This window comes from Mus caroli, unplaced genomic scaffold, assembly GCF_978045245.1.
Source record: "Mus caroli unplaced genomic scaffold, Mus_caroli_1 scaffold_13, whole genome shotgun sequence".
Classification (NCBI taxonomy): domain Eukaryota; kingdom Metazoa; phylum Chordata; class Mammalia; order Rodentia; family Muridae; genus Mus; species Mus caroli.
Genome location: NW_028227268.1, coordinates 64,884,967 through 64,903,733, shown reverse-complemented (window position 1 = coordinate 64,903,733; position 18,767 = coordinate 64,884,967). Strand labels below are relative to the sequence as shown.

At 44.8% G+C, this 18,767-nt stretch overlaps 2 protein-coding genes across 3 annotated transcripts; both read left to right on the top strand.

Annotated features, from left to right (window-relative positions):
• The first annotated feature begins 793 nt into the window (after positions 1-793).
• On the top strand, positions 794-8,697 carry Mrpl22 (mitochondrial ribosomal protein L22). 2 transcript variants are annotated; one of them, XM_021177598.3, is made up of 7 exons: positions 794-875; positions 956-1,004; positions 2,247-2,364; positions 4,440-4,505; positions 5,168-5,245; positions 6,306-6,375; positions 8,395-8,697. In XM_021177598.3, exons 1-7 carry the CDS (start codon positions 848-850, stop codon positions 8,604-8,606), a joined length of 621 nt encoding a protein of 206 aa, XP_021033257.1. In that variant the 5' UTR covers positions 794-847; the 3' UTR covers positions 8,607-8,697. The 2 variants fall into 2 exon arrangements, with proteins under 2 accessions (XP_021033257.1, XP_029338910.1); XM_029483050.2 differs by lacking the exons at positions 794-875; positions 956-1,004 and adding an exon at positions 1,030-1,216.
• A 4,304-nt stretch (positions 8,698-13,001) lies between these two features.
• Positions 13,002-18,767, top strand: LOC110305662 (interferon-gamma-inducible GTPase 10). The gene is made up of 2 exons (XM_021177721.3): positions 13,002-13,259; positions 17,067-18,767. The coding sequence occupies exon 2, from the start codon at positions 17,087-17,089 to the stop codon at positions 18,338-18,340; it is 1,254 nt and encodes a 417-aa protein (XP_021033380.1). The 5' UTR covers positions 13,002-13,259; positions 17,067-17,086; the 3' UTR covers positions 18,341-18,767.

Below are 18,767 nucleotides of genomic sequence, written 5' to 3'. Positions count from 1 at the left end.
GTGGGTTCCAGAAAATGGCAACTGTGTCTTTGTTTCAAAACCATCTTGTTAACCCTACCTTTGTTTCAAAAGGTTTTTATGGCCGGAAGCCTTTAATCCCAGCATTCGGGAGGCAGAGGCAGGTGGATTTCTGAGTTCAAGGCCAGCCTGGTCTACAAAGTGAGTTCCAGGACAGCCAGGGCTACATAGAGAAACCCTGTCTCAAAAAACAAAAAACAAAAAACAAAACAAACAAACAAAAAAAGGTTTTTATGACTACCTTCTTAGGACCACCTTGTGATCATAACTTTCTTTCAGGAGGTGGTTATGACCAATTTACTAGTCTGTTTCTGTTTATGGGACTAACTTATTAGTCTGCTCCTGTTCTAGTTCTGCTCCTGTAACCTCCACCTAGCAAATCCATTTGGAAACACCCAACCCCTGAGCTATAGAAACCTTGTCTACCTCACGTCCGAGGCTGCCTTCTCAAACGTTGCTTTAGGGGAAGGCAGTTCCTGTATGCAAATAAAAAAAGCTTGCTTTAATTAATTGCTTGCTTTAATTAACTTGGCCATTATGATTTGGATCAGTGGTCTTTCTTCTATCTTTGGCCTTAAATATTTAGGATTAAAAGGTTCCCCTGCCCTTTTCAGGCTGTTATGAGGTGAGGTCACAGTTTTTCTGATTTTCAGTCTTTATGAGGTCTTTCACTCCAAAGAAAGACTGCTCTGACCAGACTTTTCACAAGGACGACGCATTCCTGGTCTCCATGACAACGCACTCTGACTTTTCGGGTCCGGGAAGCCGGTCTCGGACTGCGCATGCGTATAGTCGGCGTTTGAACCCGGAGGCTTCCGTAGGGCTCAGCATGGCGGCCGCACTACTGCGAGAGTTGGGTAAGGCTTGAGTCTTTCTTAGAATTTGGGAAGGAGGAGATAAAGAGAATCGAAGTTGACAGCTCGTATTCACGTTGCAGGTGCACTGCGGCTACCTAACCTGAGGATCTGGGCAACGCAGACGCTGCGGTAAGAGTCCTGCCACGAAGATCCTAGCAGGCTGCGCCTGGTCTGCATCGATCACAGTGCACTTGTGTGCCAGGCAGTACTTTCGGCCTTAGGTGGAGGGCGGCCCGACCCGGAACCCCGTAGAGACTGTTGCCTCCCGGGGCTCCTCTCGGTGTTTTCTGACCAGCCTCTTCCTATTCCGTAGGCACGATTCGACTCTTCGACCTTGTGTGGTATACCAACAAACTTTCCTGGCTATTTCTTTATTCACTTGCCGTAGGCAAGGACTGTTTGGAGACTCGAGGCTTGCCTGACATTGTACATTCGTTCGCTGTTGTTTCTCAGCAACTGGAGTTTGAGCCTTTTGCTCTGCAGAACATTCTGGAGCCTCTCGAGAAAGCCTTTTGTTTGTTTGTTTGTTTGAGTCTCTCGCCATAAGTCAGTCTGGCTTCTGCTTACCAGTCAGAGGCTGGGATCCTAGGCCATGCGCTGTCGTGCTAGGACACAAGCAACCCTATGCAGTTGAGTTAGCACTGGCATGGATCCGTAGGGTACATCCGAAGTTTCGATTACATATATAGTACTTGCAAATGAATCGCTTCTTTGGAGCAATATTTTGACTTAATATAATTATAGTTGTTTGATTCTGTTTAAAACCCATTTCAGTCCTGAGTATTCATAAAACCTGTAAGTATTCATGAAACTTTGCCACTGTTAATTCATGGCATATTTAATTTGCCAGACACCATATTGATTGCCAAATCTGTATTGAGGTTTTGAGAAATGCAAGGCAGTTCTTAAGGGATGGCAGACAGTAGGTACCTCACGCTCACAAAATCTTGTTAAATAGTTTATCCTAATGGCTTCTTAGAAAGATTGAAGTCAGAGTTGAGCAGCTTATGGTTCTGTCACCCTGCTGTGAGTGATGATATAAAATGATGTTAGAGGCCTTAGAGACATTGCCTCTTTCCTCTTTCTTACATACATGAAAACCAAGGCCCAGTGAAGTGACAGTGTGCCGCTGGCTTTAACTATGTAGAAATGTAAATACCCGTGATTCAAACTGGAGAAGAAAGTTTGAAGGCCTAGAGATTGCAGGTGTATCTGGAGGGGAGATGAGCCAGCTCTGTAGTGTCTGGATAACGCATTCTGTTAATGAACTTCTGACTGAGAGCCTGAAGTTGTCAGGGTGGTGGTGACGTGGCTCCCGGAACTGTAGAGAGGTCCAAGTTTCTGTTGTCTTATGGGCTTCCTTCCTTTCAGGGTTTTACCGCCGTCGTGCATCCACACGAGTGCTTCTCTTGACATTTCTCGAAAATGGGAGAAGAAGAATAAAATTGTTTACCCACCTCAACTGCCTGGCGAACCTCGGAGACCAGCAGTAAGTTTGTAGGGAGAAGTAATCCCCTAGTTTTTAAAACTATTTTTAATTTCTTTTGAGTCAGGTCTTATGCTGGTTTTGAATTCAACACTTAGCCCAAGCTGGTTTTGAACTCACAAAACCCTGCTTGCCTCTGCCTCCCAAGTGCTGGGATTGACGGTGTGCACCACCACGCCCTGCTTGATCAGTACTTGTGTTCTTATGTGCCAAGCAGTGAGGTTTTTCTCCGGGTTAAAGGGGCTTTGTGAAGTAATTTACATGTTCTAATTAACTGACCTAACTGTACCAGATTGCCTTTACCTAGCCTCCTAAACTGACGTAAGGGTTTGAGATGCTGATTTTGACTACGTGAGGCTTGTTGGTAATGTCGTCATCGTCGTTGTCATCATCATCATCATCATCGGGCTTTTTTGAGACAGAATCCATGTATCCCTGGTTGTTCTCACTATATGGACCAGGCTGCCCCCAAAGTCACAGAGACCTGCCTGCCTCTGCATCCAGAGTGCTGGGATTAAAGTTGTGTGCCAGCATACCCAGATGATGGAAGCATAATGAGTTGGAAAATGTTGTTTTAACCATTGTGTGTTTGAATTTAGGCACAATTACAGTTTTGTTTCTTTCTATAATGTGCAAACCTTTAAACTTCAGGTTTGTATTGAATCATTGGATGCCTACCAAAGATGTATCTTCTTATTAGCTGCTCAGCGATAAAATTATTGTGTTGCATACTTCAGACTGTCAGAGATTATTCTAGTGACATGTAAAGCAAAGTCCAGCTTTAAGTGAATTTGTGGAGGCATGCATCTGCTATAAGGTTCGGGAATTACACGTGAGCACTACTACATGTTGTGTATGCAGTGCCATGGCTCAAAGCCAGGGAAACGTTCTTACAACTGAGTTACAACTTCAACCATCAATTAAAAAAAAGGCATCCCAGCACTTGGGAGGCAGAGGCAGGTGGATTTCTGAATTCGAGGCCAGTCTGGTCAACAGAGTGAGTTCCAGGACACAGGACAGCCTGGTAGGAGGGCAAATAGTGGGAAGAAGGTGGACTTTTAGAGTCTTTGGAGAACTTTGGGAATGTCTTAGGGTTTCTATGGCTGTGAAGAGACACCATGACCATGACACCTCTTATAAAAGAAAATATTTAATTGGGGCTGGCTTACGGTTCAGAGGTTTAGTCCATTATTGCCATGGTGGGCAGCGTGGTGGCATGCGGGCAGACATGGTGTGGAAGAGGAAGCTGAGAGTTCTCCATCCAGATCAGCAGACAGCAGAGAGAGAAAGAAGTACTGGGCCTGACCTGAGCTTCTGAAGCCTCAAAGGCCACCTGCATTGACACACTTCCTCCACCAAGGCCACAGGGCACTCTAACAAGGCCATATCGTGGCCCAGTCCTTTCAAATAATGCCACTCCCTGTCAGCCATTTTCATTCAGACCACCTCGGGAGGCGCCCATGCTGTCTCTGGGTCCCTCCCGTGCCTGGCTGCTCCCCCTGCTCACAGGGTTTTAGGTCTTGAAGAAGCCACATGGTTTGTCAGTTTCAGTTTCCGAAAGGATTATAAGATGGTTCCTCTCCCAACTGAACCTACTAAAAAGCGCTTTGTGACTTGTGAATTATTCAATATCTACTTGGTCAAAAAATTATAGTTTAAGGGCTGGAGAGGTCGCTCAGTGGTTAAGAACACTTGTTCTTGCAGAGGGCCGAGTTCAATTCTCAGCACACATATGTAACTCCAGTTTCAGGGGAACTAGTGCCTTCTAACCTCCACGGGCACCAGGTATGCACTGATGCACATGTATGCAGACAAAACATGCATACATATAATGTATGTAAATTTGAAAAGATCATAGTTTCTGTTTCTTTCTTACTAATCTTTTTTTTTTAACATAATGAGACATTGAAAAAAGGCAAATTTGTCTAAAGACTCCCTAGAATCTTTGTAGTATTTTGTTTTATTTCCTGTGACAATAGTTTTGTCATTGGGTATAGAGTATGGGTACTAGTGGCTGTGCCACTGTCACTTCAATGAACCTGCTGTAACAATGTTTTTCTTTTTTTCCTACTCGCAAGGAAATTTACCATTGTCGGAGACAAATAAAATACAGCAAGGACAAGATGTGGTACCTGGCAAAGATGGTAAGCTAACATGCCTACCCACGTGATACACAGTGAAAGAAGCTGTGGCTTCGTCCTGAGGACTGGAATAGGAATGATTATTATCCCAGTCTCCCCAAGGAGTAGGGAGTGTCACTGTATGGTCAGTGACCGGCAGGTTATCAAGAGAGACAATTAAACATATCCTGACACGGTAGGTTAAGTGTTTATCTTGGTGAAGAAGGGAGAGAGAACCCAGGACACTTGCTTACTTATCTGTACAAAGAGGTTTAACCTCAGGATCCTGTTGGTTCTTGTGTATTCTTAGTGAGGAGCAGGAATGCAGCAGATACAGGATCATTTATCTCATGAAAGGTGGAGGAGTGTGGTTGCTGTAAGCCTGTCTCTCCGTCATGTCTGCCTTAATAGTTCTGAAAGTGTTACACATAAGCTGTTGGTTTTATCTTGCAGCTCTTAAGTTTGGTTATAACCAAGAGGCAGGATCCAGTTCAAACCTCTTTTTTTTCTATTTTGCTTGGGTTTAACTCAGATCTCATTACGGGTGGTTGTGAGCCACCATGCGGTTGCTGGGAATTGAACTCAGGACCCTCAGAAGAGCAGTCAGTTCTCCTACCCACTGAGCCATCTCGCCAGCCCCCGTGAATATTGCTTTTGAGTTTGTTCATTCATTTGTCCCTCTTTAGATACGAGGCATGTCCATTGATCAGGCTTTGGCGCAGCTGGAATTCAATGATAAAAAGGGGGCTCAGATCATTAAAGAGGTAAGACTTGATGGTTGGGAGGGGTGGGCATGCAGTCATCTTTAAGCCTAAATCCTAGATTCCTGAAATTACTGTACACATGTATTTTTATAAGATGAGGACCTGCTGTTCCTGGTTTAATTAAGTCTCTCACATCCCTTGTTCTTCCTGAGAATGGGTGCTTTTCATTCTTCACATGGGTTTCCTCAGGAGCCTTTACCTGCACCAGACACTTTTTTTTGTTGTTGTTTTGTTTTAAATTGTTGGTGGAGTGATTGGAAATCTTTTAAAAAAACATGATTCGGGGCTTATTTTGAGGGTGATACTGAAGATAAAACTCAGGGCCTAGTGTATGCCAGGGAGGAACTCTACCAATAAGCTGCACTTCCATTCCAGACTTGGTATGGTCTTGTTTTGTTTTTTTTGTTTTTGCTGTTTTAAAGAGTCCTTTCTGAGGGTTGGGGAGCCGACAGTGAGAGCTTAGGATTAAATGTGAGTAATTACGTAGAGGAAGCCTTGGCATCCACCCAGGAAACATGGAAGTGTGCTGTCTCTAATACTTCTCCTCTGGCCGTGGGCTTGTGTTTGTTCATAGGTGGTCCCTAGGGTCTCCAGTGTCTCGCTGGGTGCAGTACTAATGTGCAGGCATGTGGCTGTTCCCTGACTCAGATTCAGTGTTCTTTGCTAATGGCATGGCCTACGGGTATAGGCTGTCCTCCTTCCCTTACAGAGCCTCCAAGGCTCAGCAGGATGGTGATGGCTCCTAATTCATTCTGAGGAAGGAATCCTCACTGTACCATTTTCCTTGATACAACCAGCAATTGAAGTTCATTGTGGCTGGATGTAGTTACAAATGCACTCTTGGAATACAGAGGCAGACCAATCTCTGTGAGTTCCAAAGCATCAGGAGCTACAAAGTGATAACTTGTCTCAAAAAACAAAACAAAACCCACCAATAAATAAATAAATAAACAAATAAAAGTTCATTGTGAAGTATAGGCTTGAAAAAGTATATTTTAGACAACAAAAGATGAGAGATATTTAATCCCACCATATGAGCCGGCTTCTCCTGTCATTTAAGGTTCTCTTAGAAGCACAAGACATGGCAGTGAGAGACCATAATGTGGAGTTCAGATCCAACTTACACATAGGTAAGACTCTTTCCATCTTCAGCACCTGGGATGTCTCTGGTATCTGTATATTAGGCCAGTTGCCCATTGGCAAGGACCTCCTGTAGTCCTTAGCACCGCAGTGCCACTGTGTCATGAGTGGGAGACTTGCCAGCGTCTCCGTGCTTGTTCTGAATGGGGTTGAGAGTGTGAAGTCCCGCACCAGTGACTAGTACACACAGAGTGGCTCGCGCTGCCATAAAACTGTGGATGACCACAAGTTACCTAGAAGATAGATTTATCTTTAATCGTGGGGCACACGTTTTAGTGCCAACACCTAGGAGACAGAAGCAGATGGCTCTCTGTGAGTTCAAGGCCAGTCTGGTCTACAGAGCAAGTTCTAGGACAGCTAGAGTTACATAGATTATTGGGGGCAGAGGGGTGGTGGACAGAAAAGATAGATGAATTGTCAAGTGGAAGGAGGTGAATAAAGGTTCACATGTAAACCTTCAGGGTCATTTTTGTTTTGTTTTAAAGACTTATTTATTTTATGTGTATGAGTGCTCTATCTGCATGTATCCCTGCAGGCCAGAAGAGGGCATCAGACTCCATTATAGTTGGCTATGAGCCACCACATGGTTGCTGGGAATTGAACTCAGGACCCCTGGAAGAGCAGCCAGTGTTCTTAACTTCTGAGCCATTGCTCTAGCTCTTAAAGGTCGTTTTTATAATGTGCCTCTGTCATAAGAATGACTGAGATGGAGCCTTCTAGTAATCAGGCTGAAAGACCTGCTGGTCTGCACAAGAGAGAGAAACACAGGCAGACCAAAACCACTGGATCATCCAATCAACGATTGAGCAAATGAATCACATAATTCTTAAGAGAATAATATAAAATATATGGAAACAAATTCAACATCCTTAGCCAGGTCGGGCAGTGGGAACCTTAAACACTCAGAAACTGAGACTAGGCCGAGCACCTGGCAGCTGCACCATCCTGAGCACACACCTGAGCCAGCATGCCATAGACACCCGCACAGCCATGTGACTGGGGCACTGTGGAGAATATCCAAGGTAGTACATGTGCCTAGGCCACGGTGTGCACCATAGGTGGGGTCAGAAGGCAGTTCTGTGGAGTCACATCTCTTTGCACCTTTATGTGGATTCCAAGGGCAACCTCATGTTGTCAGGCTTGCATGGCCACTGCTTTCTGTACTGAGCTGTTGGTGGTCCCATCCCTGCCTTGTCTGCCTGGGTGCTGGAATGGAGTTTTCCTTTGCCTGTAGGACCATATGTAACCTGCCCCCATGCTCATCTCTTGTTTGTGTGCCTCTTACACATCATGCTCAGTGTCAGTGTGCCCCAGCATCTGCCTAAGCAAGCCGAGCGTGCTTGCATTAGGAGCAGGGATAGGGGAGATTCTGGTCTCAGGTCAGGTTTCTCTCTCTCTCTCTCTGGGATGACTCTTTTATTTTTATTTCTGAGGCTTAATGTCATGTGGCACATGCCTTTAATTCCATCACACAGGAGGCAGAGGCAGCCTGGTTCTACAGAGTGAGTTCCAGGACAGCTAGGGCTATACAGAGAAACCCTGTCTGGAAAAACCAAAAAAAAAAAAAAAAAAAAAAAAGACTGGCCTCAAACTTGCTGTATAGTTAAGGATGATTTTGAAATCCTGATTCTCCTGCCTCTGCTTCCTGGATTATGCACCAGTACCACACCTGCTCTCAGGGATGCCTCTTGGCATCTCTTCCATCCTATCTGTGTCGCCTTAGTCAGACTTGTTTGATTCATGAAACTTTCCATTAATTGAAGCTATTACTGTATTTTCTGTCTTTCTGTCCAACGTAATCTGGCAGTGGGTCCATGCCTCCTCTAGAGCAGTGCATTGTTCCTGGTTAGTGCTCAAGAGACTTGTGTTTGAGAGGACTGTGTGCTAGCCAACCACCAAGCTCCTGCACGCTTATGATCTACTAAAAGATGGGTCAGAACCTATCAGCTGGTACAGATGTAGTCCTATGGATAGCAGGCATTTCCCATAATTCTCTTTCCTTCCTCTAGCTGAGTCTACCTCAGGCAGAGGCCAGTGCCTGAAGCGCATCCGTTACCATGGCCGAGGTCGCTTTGGCATCATGGAGAAGGTCTATTGCCACTATTTTGTAAAGCTGGTGGAAGGACCCCCACCCCCACCTGAAGTACCCAAGACAGCAGTTGACCACGCCAAGGACTATATTCAGCAGCTTCGCAGCCGGACCATCATCCATACTCTATGAGATCTGTGCCGGTCATCCTGGCTCCACGGTGTATATAGCTTATGTTTATTTTAAAAAGTAAAAACAAGTGATTTTTATCTGTTTCATTGAATTATTGAAGTGTAGTGTATAACTGCAAAGTTTCTTGTGTGTGTGTGTGTGTGTGTGTGTGTGTGGTGGGGCGGGTGTGCAGTATGTATCCTGGTGTGCATGTGCAGAGGCCAGAGGATTTTTCAAGAGGACTTGAAGCAGCCTTACCACTGCATTCTAAAACTAGACAGTAGGTGGCGCTCTCCTCCTGGCAACAATCAGTTACCAAAGTACTACTGTGACTCTCAGATTCCTCCCTCCCTCCCTGAAAAATGGCATTGGAGTTTTGATGCAGATTGCTTGAATCTCTGTGTTACTCATACTAGGGACACTTTAACCAAAATCCTCAACTCCAGGCTCTTCCTTTTTTTGTTGTTGTGTTTGCTTTTGGATTCTTGAGACAGGATTTCTCGGGGTAGCCCTGGCTTTTCCTGGAACTTGCCACACTTCTTTTTTTTTTTTTTTTTTTTTTTTTTTTTTTTTAAAGATTTTTTTTTATTTATTTATTATATGTAAGTACACTGTAGCTGTCTTCAGACACTCCAGAAGAGGGCGCCAGATCTCGTTACGGATGGTTGTGAGCCACCATGTGGTTGCTGGGATTTGAACTCTGGACCTTTGGAAGAGCAGTCGGGTGCTCTTACCCACTGAGCCATCTCACCAGCCCTTGCCACACTTCTTAATCCTTCTAAAACAGTTCAACTAGCTGGGGGTCGAATAATGTAATGTATGAGCCTATGGAGACATTCTTTTGTTTTATTTCTTTTTTTTTTTTAAGATTTATTTATTACATATAAGTACACTGTAGCAGTCTTCAGACACTCCAGACGAGGGCGCCAGATCTCATTACGGATGGTTGTGAGCCATGTGGTTGCTGGGATTTGAACTCAGGACCTTTGGAAGAGCAGTCAGTGCTCTTAACCGCTGAGCCATTTCTCCAGCCTATGGAGACATTCAAACTACCACAGTTTTTTTTTTTCCATTTAGTGTTGTTATTTTATGTGTGTGACTGTTTTGTCTGTATATGTGTCTGTGCACTATGTGCAGTGTTTGCAGACACCAGAAGAGGACTTCAAATCTCCTAGAACTGGAGTTACAAATGGGGGTCAGCTATCATGTGTATGCTGGGAATTGAACCTGGGTCCTCCTCAAGAGCAGCCAGTGCTCTTAACTGCTGTGCTTTCTCTCCAGCCTGCATATTCTTGACAAAGGTGCAAGAAACAAGGAGAAATGACAGGCAGGGTGTGCGTATGCACACACAGAAGAATAAAATGTCCATCTCTCTGCCTCTGCAAACTGCAGCTCGGAATGGATCAAAGACCCAAGTACAGCTAGAAATGGGGAGAAAGAAAAAACAAAGTTCAAGACACTGGTAAAGAAGAGGCCACACATGGCTTCTGTCTAGCTAATAGCATCCAGGCAGCAGAGGCTGCTGGCTGAGCAGAATCTCCAACGAGAGCAAAGGGCAGGATCCACATCCACAGGAGCTGAACGGAATCCAGTTTCAGCCTATTGAGGCACTGAGTACCTTAATCCCAGCACTCAGGAGGCAGAGGCAAGTGGTCCTCTGTGAGGCTGAGGCCAGCCTGGTCTACATAGTGAGTTCTAGGCTAACCAGGGCTACACAGTGAGACTCTACCTCAAAAGCAAAACAAAAAACCCAATGTTTAAAATAAGCAGATGATGTGAGTATCCCTTTGGGAAAACAAGAAATGCCAGTAGCCCAGGGGTAGATGAGAACCAGTGCTGGAGCTTTCAGAAAGGCTCCATGGTGGGCTGACCGGCTCTGAGGCTCTCCGAGAAACTGCCTGGCCTGGGTGACGTCCGAAGCTTCCTTGGTAAAGGGTGAGCTTTGCTTTGTTTTGTTTTATGATTTCAAAGTTACTTTTGTTGAAGGGTTTGCCCATTTTGTCTGCAAGTTTGCCAGCATGCATCTATGTGAACATCCTGTGTTTGCAGTAGTCGGGATAATGCAATACGCCCTTCCTTCAAAAGACCTGTGTATCCTCATCCCCAGAATACCAAATGCCCTAGGAATGTGCAGGGTCACACAGGGGATGTAAACCTGTCAGCGATAATAAAGTGCACTGCGTTAGGAGAGTTGTCCTGTTTTTCATAGTTCTTAAACCGGAAGAGGGAGGCAGAAGGAAAAACCGCAGGGAGGCATAGTCACTGAGGGGTTGCTCAGAGATAGGCAGTTTTCCTGGCTTTGAAGAGAACCAAGGAGTCAGAGAAGCTTCTAGAACTAGCAAAACAAAAACATTCTCCTGTGGCCTCTAGAAAACAATACAGCAGGTGTCTTTGTTTTTTCTTTCTTCCTCCCCTGCCCACTTCCTTCCTTTTTTTTTTCTTTTTTTTTTTTTTTTCTGAGACAGGGTTTCTCTGTGTAGCCCTGGCTGTCCTGGAACTCACTTTGTAGACCAGGCTGGCCTCGAACTCAGAAATCCATCTGCCTCTTAATCCCAAGTGCTGGGATTAAAGGCGTGTGCCACCATGCCTGGCTTCCTTTCTTTAGATGGTTCTCTCTCTCTCTCTCTCTCTCTCTCTCTCTCTCTCTCTCATCATTCTACAGTTTTAACAGTTGTGAAAGCAAGGAGTACAGAATGCTAGGGATCCTCTCAAAAGTTCCAAAAGTTCCAAATGAATTCTGTGTTCCTGTCCCTCTGAGCTGTCTAGCCAGCTTCCAGAATAATATTTAATATTTAATCTGAATCCAGTTTATATGAACTACACAGGACTACAGAATGAAAAGGTAATTTCTGACTATAGACTATGAGAAAAGTAAATGCTTATGTACCAATTGAGAAGATTTTTATGTAGCCCAGACTAACCTTGAACTACCTTGACCTTGGTCTTCCTGCCTCTTCCTCCCAAGTGCTAGGATTACAGGTATGAACCACTGTGCCCATTTTAAGCAATGCTGTGGATAGAACAGTGGCTTTAAGAATGCCAGGCAAGCACTCTCCCTACTGGGTTACATTCTCAGGCCAGCCCTGCAGATGCCTTGATTGTAGCCTGCTGGAACTATTCCTGAACTTCTTTTTTTTTTTTTTTTAAAGATTTATTTATTTATTATATGTAAGTACACTGTAGCTGTCTTCAGACACACCAGAAGAGGGAGTCAGATCTCATTACAGATGGTTGTGAGCCACCATGTGGTTTCTGGGATTTGAACTCTGGACCTTCAGAAGAGCAGTCGGGTGCTCTTACCCACTGAGCCATCTCACCAGCCCCTATTCCTGAACTTCTTAACTGCAGCCCCATCACGGGTTTGCACTATCCAGATTGTTACAGCAGCAACAGGCTGTTCAGTGTTTAATATAGTGATATTGTTTTTATTTCAATATTGGAAAAATTTCTTTTTCTGGATTAACGTAACTTGACTGGGTCTGTCCCCCATTCCTATTTAGAGAACCCGTGTGTCACTGGTATGTAGTGGGCAGATACGGAGTGTCACCTGGGTGGGGAAAGGAACCTAGAGACATAGTCTGGCATAATCCCTGGATTATAAAGCTCAGTGGAGCCTCGTGAGTGATGAACGTATCAATATTCTTGGATTGAGTACTTACCCTGATTCCAGGGAGGAAGAGAGGGATGCTCTGTGCTCCCTCCTAGACCTGCTGTATATGTTCTCTTTGCAATAAAACTAAAGCTGTAAATCTAGCACTTTCTGAGTACCCAGAACAAGTCTGAGCAAACATTTGTTTTTATTTCCTATGTGGGATCTCCAGGTTTGCTGGGCACCTATAGTGAGTGAGTTAGGAAACAGCCTTTCGGAAAGTCTGCACCCAGGTCAAGGGGTGTAACAAACACATCATTATATTATCACCATGGAGACTAGTTGTTCAGGGGGAGCAAGGCCATGAGTGGGTTTGTGGGCTCTGAGTTCTGGCTCAGCTCTCTGATGGCATGAATACAGTCTGGGGTCTAGATAAAACTTCTCCTCTGGGCTGGAGAGATGGCTCAGTGGTTAAGAGCACTGACTGCTCTTCCAAAGGTTCTCAGTTCAAATCCCGGCAACCACATGGTGGCTCACAACCATCCGTGATGAGATCTGATGCCCTCTTCTGGAGCTGTCTGAGACAGCTACAGTGTACTTACATATAATAAATAAAATAAATCTTAAAAAACAAACAAACAAAAAACTTCTCCTCCTCAGTCATTTCATCCTCCTGCCTGGATTCCTGCACCCTCCCTTCTATACCATGCCAAAAGCATGCTGACCGTTGCGACCTATGGCCTCGGTGGCTTTCGGTTTCTATGCCTAGAAATTTCTATGTTCTCAGAAATCTGCTTTCAGTTTCATGTTTTTGGCAGTTCCTGTTCTTCACTGTTAGAGCGTTCTCCTCCCTCTGTTGGCTTGATTCCTGTGAGGACAGGGCAGCAGCTAGTGATAAACCTCAGAGCTCTTTATACACAGCACAGTCTCTTCTGTGGTAGTCACACAGCGCAGCACACTTGGACTTCCAAGCAGCAAACAACGGTCTGTACAGATCTGTGTGCGTTTACTGTGCCTGGTGCAGACGGAAGCTCTTCACTGGACTCAAGGCTTCTGCCAAAAACCTCTCTTTCTCAAAGGAGCTGGTGAGTGAGATGATATATATATATATATATATATATATATATTAATTAATATAGGTCTACAAACAGGATGATAGGCTGTAGGTCTGGGGGTGGAACTGCAGGCATGCTTGGTGTGGTTGGGGTACCATAGGCTTAGGCTAAGAGGCAGGATGGATGGAAGACAGCTAAAAGCCATTCAGAGAACTGAATATATGGGATATTTTTAGGAAGCAGTCATATCCAGGCTATGGAAAAGACAGGGGTGTTGATGAATAGGGATTTTATTGGAGATCACCTGACACCAGACACCATCTATCTAATATCCAAACACCTTTTACTCAGAAGACAAGGGACATTATCTAAGCACAAACTCTGGAGTCCTCGTGTCTCCCTAAACTTTGATTTCTCCACCAAACTGTATGCTTGCCCTGGCCTCTACAAAGGACTCTGAGCTCAGAGGGCCAAACCTCAGCCTTGGATCCCAGCACTGAACTTAGTCAACAGTAGGACTTCCTCCTACAGGTGTCTTCACTTTTCAGTTTTTTTGATCCTTAATTTTAAAGTGGAGAAGACTGGGGGTGCAGCTCGGTGGTAGAGTACTTGTTTAGCATGCACAAGGCCATGGGTTCAACCCTTAGGACTCCACCAAAACAAAAGTGCTTAATTTTAAGCGAGCATCACTACCCTTTGCTTGCAGGGTTGTCGGGATGAAGTGAAGCGGTGTACGGAAGCACACTTGAGGTTCGTGGGACACATTCCCAGCATTCTGTCTCCTCTTGCCCTGGCCTCTTCTCAGTGGATAGATGCACTCTCAACAGTTAGAAGACAAGGTTCTAGGGGTCCACCCTTTTTGTACCCAGACATGCTCCTTCTAAGACTTAGCACTTCTACTCAGAGTTGCCACATGGTGGGATGCTGTCAGCACACGTCAGGTGCCTAAGAATTCTCCTCTGTGTGTGTCTGCTCTGTGTGTGTATCCACACAGGAGTATGCGTGTGGGTATTCATGCTGGATACTCATCGATACTCATGGTGTCTGACAACTCCCTCACCTATCCAGTGACAGGCCAGATGTCTCTAGTTTTGTTTTGTTTTGTTTTAAAGATTTATTTATTATTATATGTAAATACACTGTAGCTGTCTTCAGACACACCAGAAGAGGGCATCAGATCTCAGTACGGATGGTTGTGAGCCACTATGTGGTTGCTGGGATTTGAACTCAGGTCCTTCGGAAGAGCAGTCAGTGTTCTTAACCGCTGAGCCATCTCTCCAGCCCCTCTAGTTCTGTTAAGGACAATTTTTGCCATCTCTGATCATACACACACCCAACTGGATCTGTATACATGCTCAGATGATTTCTTCCCCAAACTACCCTATTCCTTTCTTCTCTTTCTGTAACATTGGCTGCCAGGGAGGCCCCAGTGAAAGTACCTGCTCCCTCACAGCTTCCTTCTGCCCACCTTCTGCCCCAACACCCACTCTGACTTGGGTGGTCTGGTTTCCTGATCTAGCAAATTTCCCCTCTCTCTATGAGGATTTGCATCTCATTCATTATGTTTAGTCCTGAGTGTGCGATTTTTTTCTTGTGTCCTATGTCAAAATCTTCTGTGTCCTGACAAGTCATGTGAGTTCCAAAGTGGCAGAGGAATCTTCTTTTTGTGACTGGCAAATGTCCTCTTCAACCCCCTATGTGTATCATTCACACTGTCTCTTCTACCTGCAACACATTCTGCAGCAGTCAGTCCCCTAGGTGACTTCCTGGCATGTGTTTGAACTCTTTTAGACACAAGATGGAACAGGGTGAGGACTGGGGTCTCAGCTCAGGTAGACTAACTCTTAGAAAATCCCACTGAGGGATGAGATGGTTCAGTAGAGGAAGGCACTGGACACAGCCTGATGACTTGAATTCAGTCTCCAGGCCCCACGTGGTAGAGAGAGAGGACTGACTCTCACAAGTTATTTCACCCCTGCATGTGCACCACACCCCCATACACACACAAAATAAATAAAATGTAATTTAAAAGAATTTCATTAAATATCCCAAAGGGTTTAAAGGTCTTTACTTTAGTGTTTGGTGTTTGTTTTGTTTTCTTTTCTTTTTAATTAAGATTTTACTCTTTAAGAGAAGTTTTAGTTCCACAGAGGAAAAAGAAAAGGAAGTGACTTATACTGCCACCCTATATGTGCATGGTCTCTTTCGCCCATCACCGGGATTCCCCACCAGAATGGTGACATGTGCTCAGGCAAGGTCCAAAGACTACATGACAATTTCTACCACATTGTATCCATCCGAGATGCATCTCAGCACACACTCAGTTATGGTGTCACATAAGTATTACCACTGCCCTCCACCTGGTCTTTTCATTTAGGCTCCTACAAGCTGGGGCATTACTGACTTGATTTTTTTTCCATAATTTTGCTGTATACAGATGGTCACTCAGCACATGTGAATCGGAGTCATGTTGTCTCTGCAGGTGATGTCTTCCACTCAGTCTTTTCGTGGCTTAACAGCTAAGCTCTTATACGTCTGAATCGTATGTGGTTGTCTTGGCAACTCCATAGCTGTTTAGTTCATTCACTTACCGAAGGGGCACTTTGGCTACTTCCAAGGTTTGTAATTATGTACAAACCCTCTGGAAACATTCAGTTGCAGGTCCATGAGGGAACAAACATATGACTGTCAAGAAGCCTGTATGTTGACTGTGTTTAATTTACTGCTAAAGAAACTGCCATGTAGTCTTCCAAAGTCCATTTTATGTTGTTTTTTTTTTGTTTGTTTTTTATTTGAGATAGTGTACCTGGGGTTAGCCCTGGCTGTCCTGGAACTCACTCTGTAGACCAGGCTAACCTCAGATTCAGAGGTTCACCTGCTTCTGCCTCCCAAATGCTGGAATTAAAGGTGTGAATCAGCACAGCCCAGTGTTGTTTTTATTGTTCAGTTTCAAGAGTTATTTATATATTTTTGGGTCACAATCTTTTACTAGATGTGACTGTGGCTTTTGCAAATGTTTTCTCCCAATCTTGTCAGTGTCCTGGTACTACAGGCTTTTATAGAGAAGAAGTAGGATTTAGTTCTAAGATTCATTTCATTTTTTAATTTATGTATATGTGTGTTTGTATTCATGGGGATGTGTGCATGTGAGTGCAGATGCCCTCAGAGTCCAGAAGAGGGCGTCAGATCCCCTGCAGCTGTAGTCACAGGTGGTTCGGAGCCACTTGATCCGGGTATTGGGAATTGAACTTGGTTCCATGCAAGAGCAGCAAGCACCCTTAGCTGCTGAGTCATCTCTCCAGTGGGACTCTTATTTTACACTGTTGTATTTGTGTACTTTTTCCACAACCCCACACTGTCTTACTGTCTTATTGTAGTAAGCCATGACTGTTGTGTGTATGTGGTAGTGGAGATTGAACCTAGGACCTGGTGCAAGCTAGACAAACTGTGTGCCTCTGCGTTACACCCTCCCTCTCCAGGATTGTCTCAAAGTCAGAGACTGTCACAGCACAAATGGACTGCAGGATGGTGGCATTTCTCCTTTTGCTTATTAGATGGTGCTGTGTCCCAATTTTTCTTTTTTCTTTTTTCAAAATAACGAAAATTTAAAAAGATGAAAAATTATCTAGTCTAGAAAGCTTGGCGTGAGAAATCAAATATTGCAATTAATGAGCAATCTCTCGAGGAAACAAAGCAGCCAGGTCCTAGAAATATCAGTGAACTGAGCAGAAAAATGCTCCCAGGCCTAGAGATCAGCTTTTGCCCCACCTGCAGAGTTGAGCGCTTCTGTGATGTCCTAACCTTTGACCTTCTTTCCCACTTCTGCCTTCCCTCCAGTGTCCTGTGTGCCCACAACCATGGGTCAGTCTTCTTCTAAACCCGATGCAAAGGCTCACAATATGGCCTCCAGCTTTAATGAATTCTTCAAGAATTTCAAGATGGAAAGCAAAATCATTTCTGAGGAGACCATCGATTCAATTCAGTCACGTATCCAAGAAGGAGACATCCAGAAGGTGATTTCTATAATCAATGCTGCCTTGACAGACATCGAGAAAGCCCCCCTGAACATCGCTGTGACAGGGGAGACAGGGGCAGGGAAGTCCACGTTCATTAATGCCCTTCGGGGAATAGGACATGAGGAAAGTGAGTCAGCTGAGAGTGGAGCGGTGGAGACAACCAAGGACAGGAAGAAATACACCCACCCTAAGTTCCCTAACGTGACCATCTGGGATCTCCCTGGGGTCGGGACAACTACCTTCAAACCAGAAAAATATCTGAAGGAAATGAAGTTCCAGGAGTATGACTTTTTTCTGATCATCTCATCTACTCGCTTTAGAGAGAATGAAGCCCAGCTGGCTGAAGCAATCAAAAAAATGAAAAAGAAGTTCTACTTTGTTCGGACCAAAATTGACGGTGATTTGTGGAGTGAGAAGAAAGCTAAGCCCAGTTCCTACAATAGGGAGAAAACCCTGGAGGTGATCCGAAGTGACTGTGTAAAGAATCTGCAGAGTGCTAAGGCAGCCTCTACTCGTGTCTTCTTAGTCTCCAGCTTTGACGTAGCACAGTTTGATTTTCCTAGCCTGGAGTCCACCCTTTTGGAAGAGCTGCCAGCACACAAGCGCCACATCTTCGTGCAGTGCCTCCCTACCATTACCGAGCCTGCTATTGATCGCAGGAGAGATGTCCTGAAACAGACAATTTGGCTGGAGGCTCTGAAGGCTGGAGCGTCGGCCACCATCCCCATGATGTCATTCTTCCATGACGACATTGAGGAACTTGAGAAGATCCTGACGCACTACAGGGCTTGCTTTGGGCTGGATGACAAGTCACTGGAAAACATGGCCAAGGAGTGGTCCATGTCTGTGGAAGAGCTGGAGTCCACCATTAAGTCACCCCATTTGCTGTCAAGTGAGCCGAATGAATCTGTGGCGGAAAAGCTGGTGAAAACCATGGAGAAAATTTTTGCCGTCACCGGCGGACTCGTAGCCACTGGCCTTTACTTTAGAAAGAGTTACTATATGCAAAATTATTTTCTTGACACAGTGACAGAGGATGCTAAAGTTCTACTTAAGAAAAAAGTCTTTTTGCAGGACAGTGTGGACTCTGAGTAAGGTTCTAAAGATGGAGAGAGTGAGGCAGCTGGCTTGGGACTTAGGTGACTTTAGTGTCTTCAGGATGCTGGAGAGACGACTGAGGGCATTCCTGAAGCACCCTGGTCAGGCTGTGGTATCTCATAGGCTTTGTGACTCTTGGGGGAAATAGAGGGATCAGCATTATGTCCCTCCTAACAGGAGTCTTGTACAATGTGCTAGTGTGAACTCTCTGGGCAAGGAGTTTTCAGAAATGACTGTTTTTAGACAGGGTCTTACTATGGCTCTCTTGGATCTCCTTCTCTACAGAAGTAGACCAGGCTGGCCTTGAACTCACACAGAAATCCTCCTTCCTCTGCCTCTGCCTCTTGAGTGCTGGGATTGAAGGTATACACTACCATACTTGGAAGATTTTTTTTTTTGAAAAATACATATATCCACCACATGA

What these genes read in the sequence shown, in the direction of transcription:
- Mrpl22 (XM_021177598.3), top strand. Translation starts at nt 848, where the DNA reads ATGGCGGCCGCACTACTGCGAGAGTTGG. An exon ending in CGCACTACTGCGAGAGTTGG is followed by an intron (nt 876 to 955) that starts GTAAGGCTTGAG and finishes TTCACGTTGCAG; the next exon opens with GTGCACTGCGGCTACCTAAC. An exon ending in CAGATCCAACTTACACATAG is followed by an intron (nt 6,376 to 8,394) that starts GTAAGACTCTTT and finishes TCCTTCCTCTAG; the next exon opens with CTGAGTCTACCTCAGGCAGA.
- LOC110305662 (XM_021177721.3), top strand. Translation starts at nt 17,087, where the DNA reads ATGGGTCAGTCTTCTTCTAAACCCGATGCAAAGGCTCACAATATGGCC.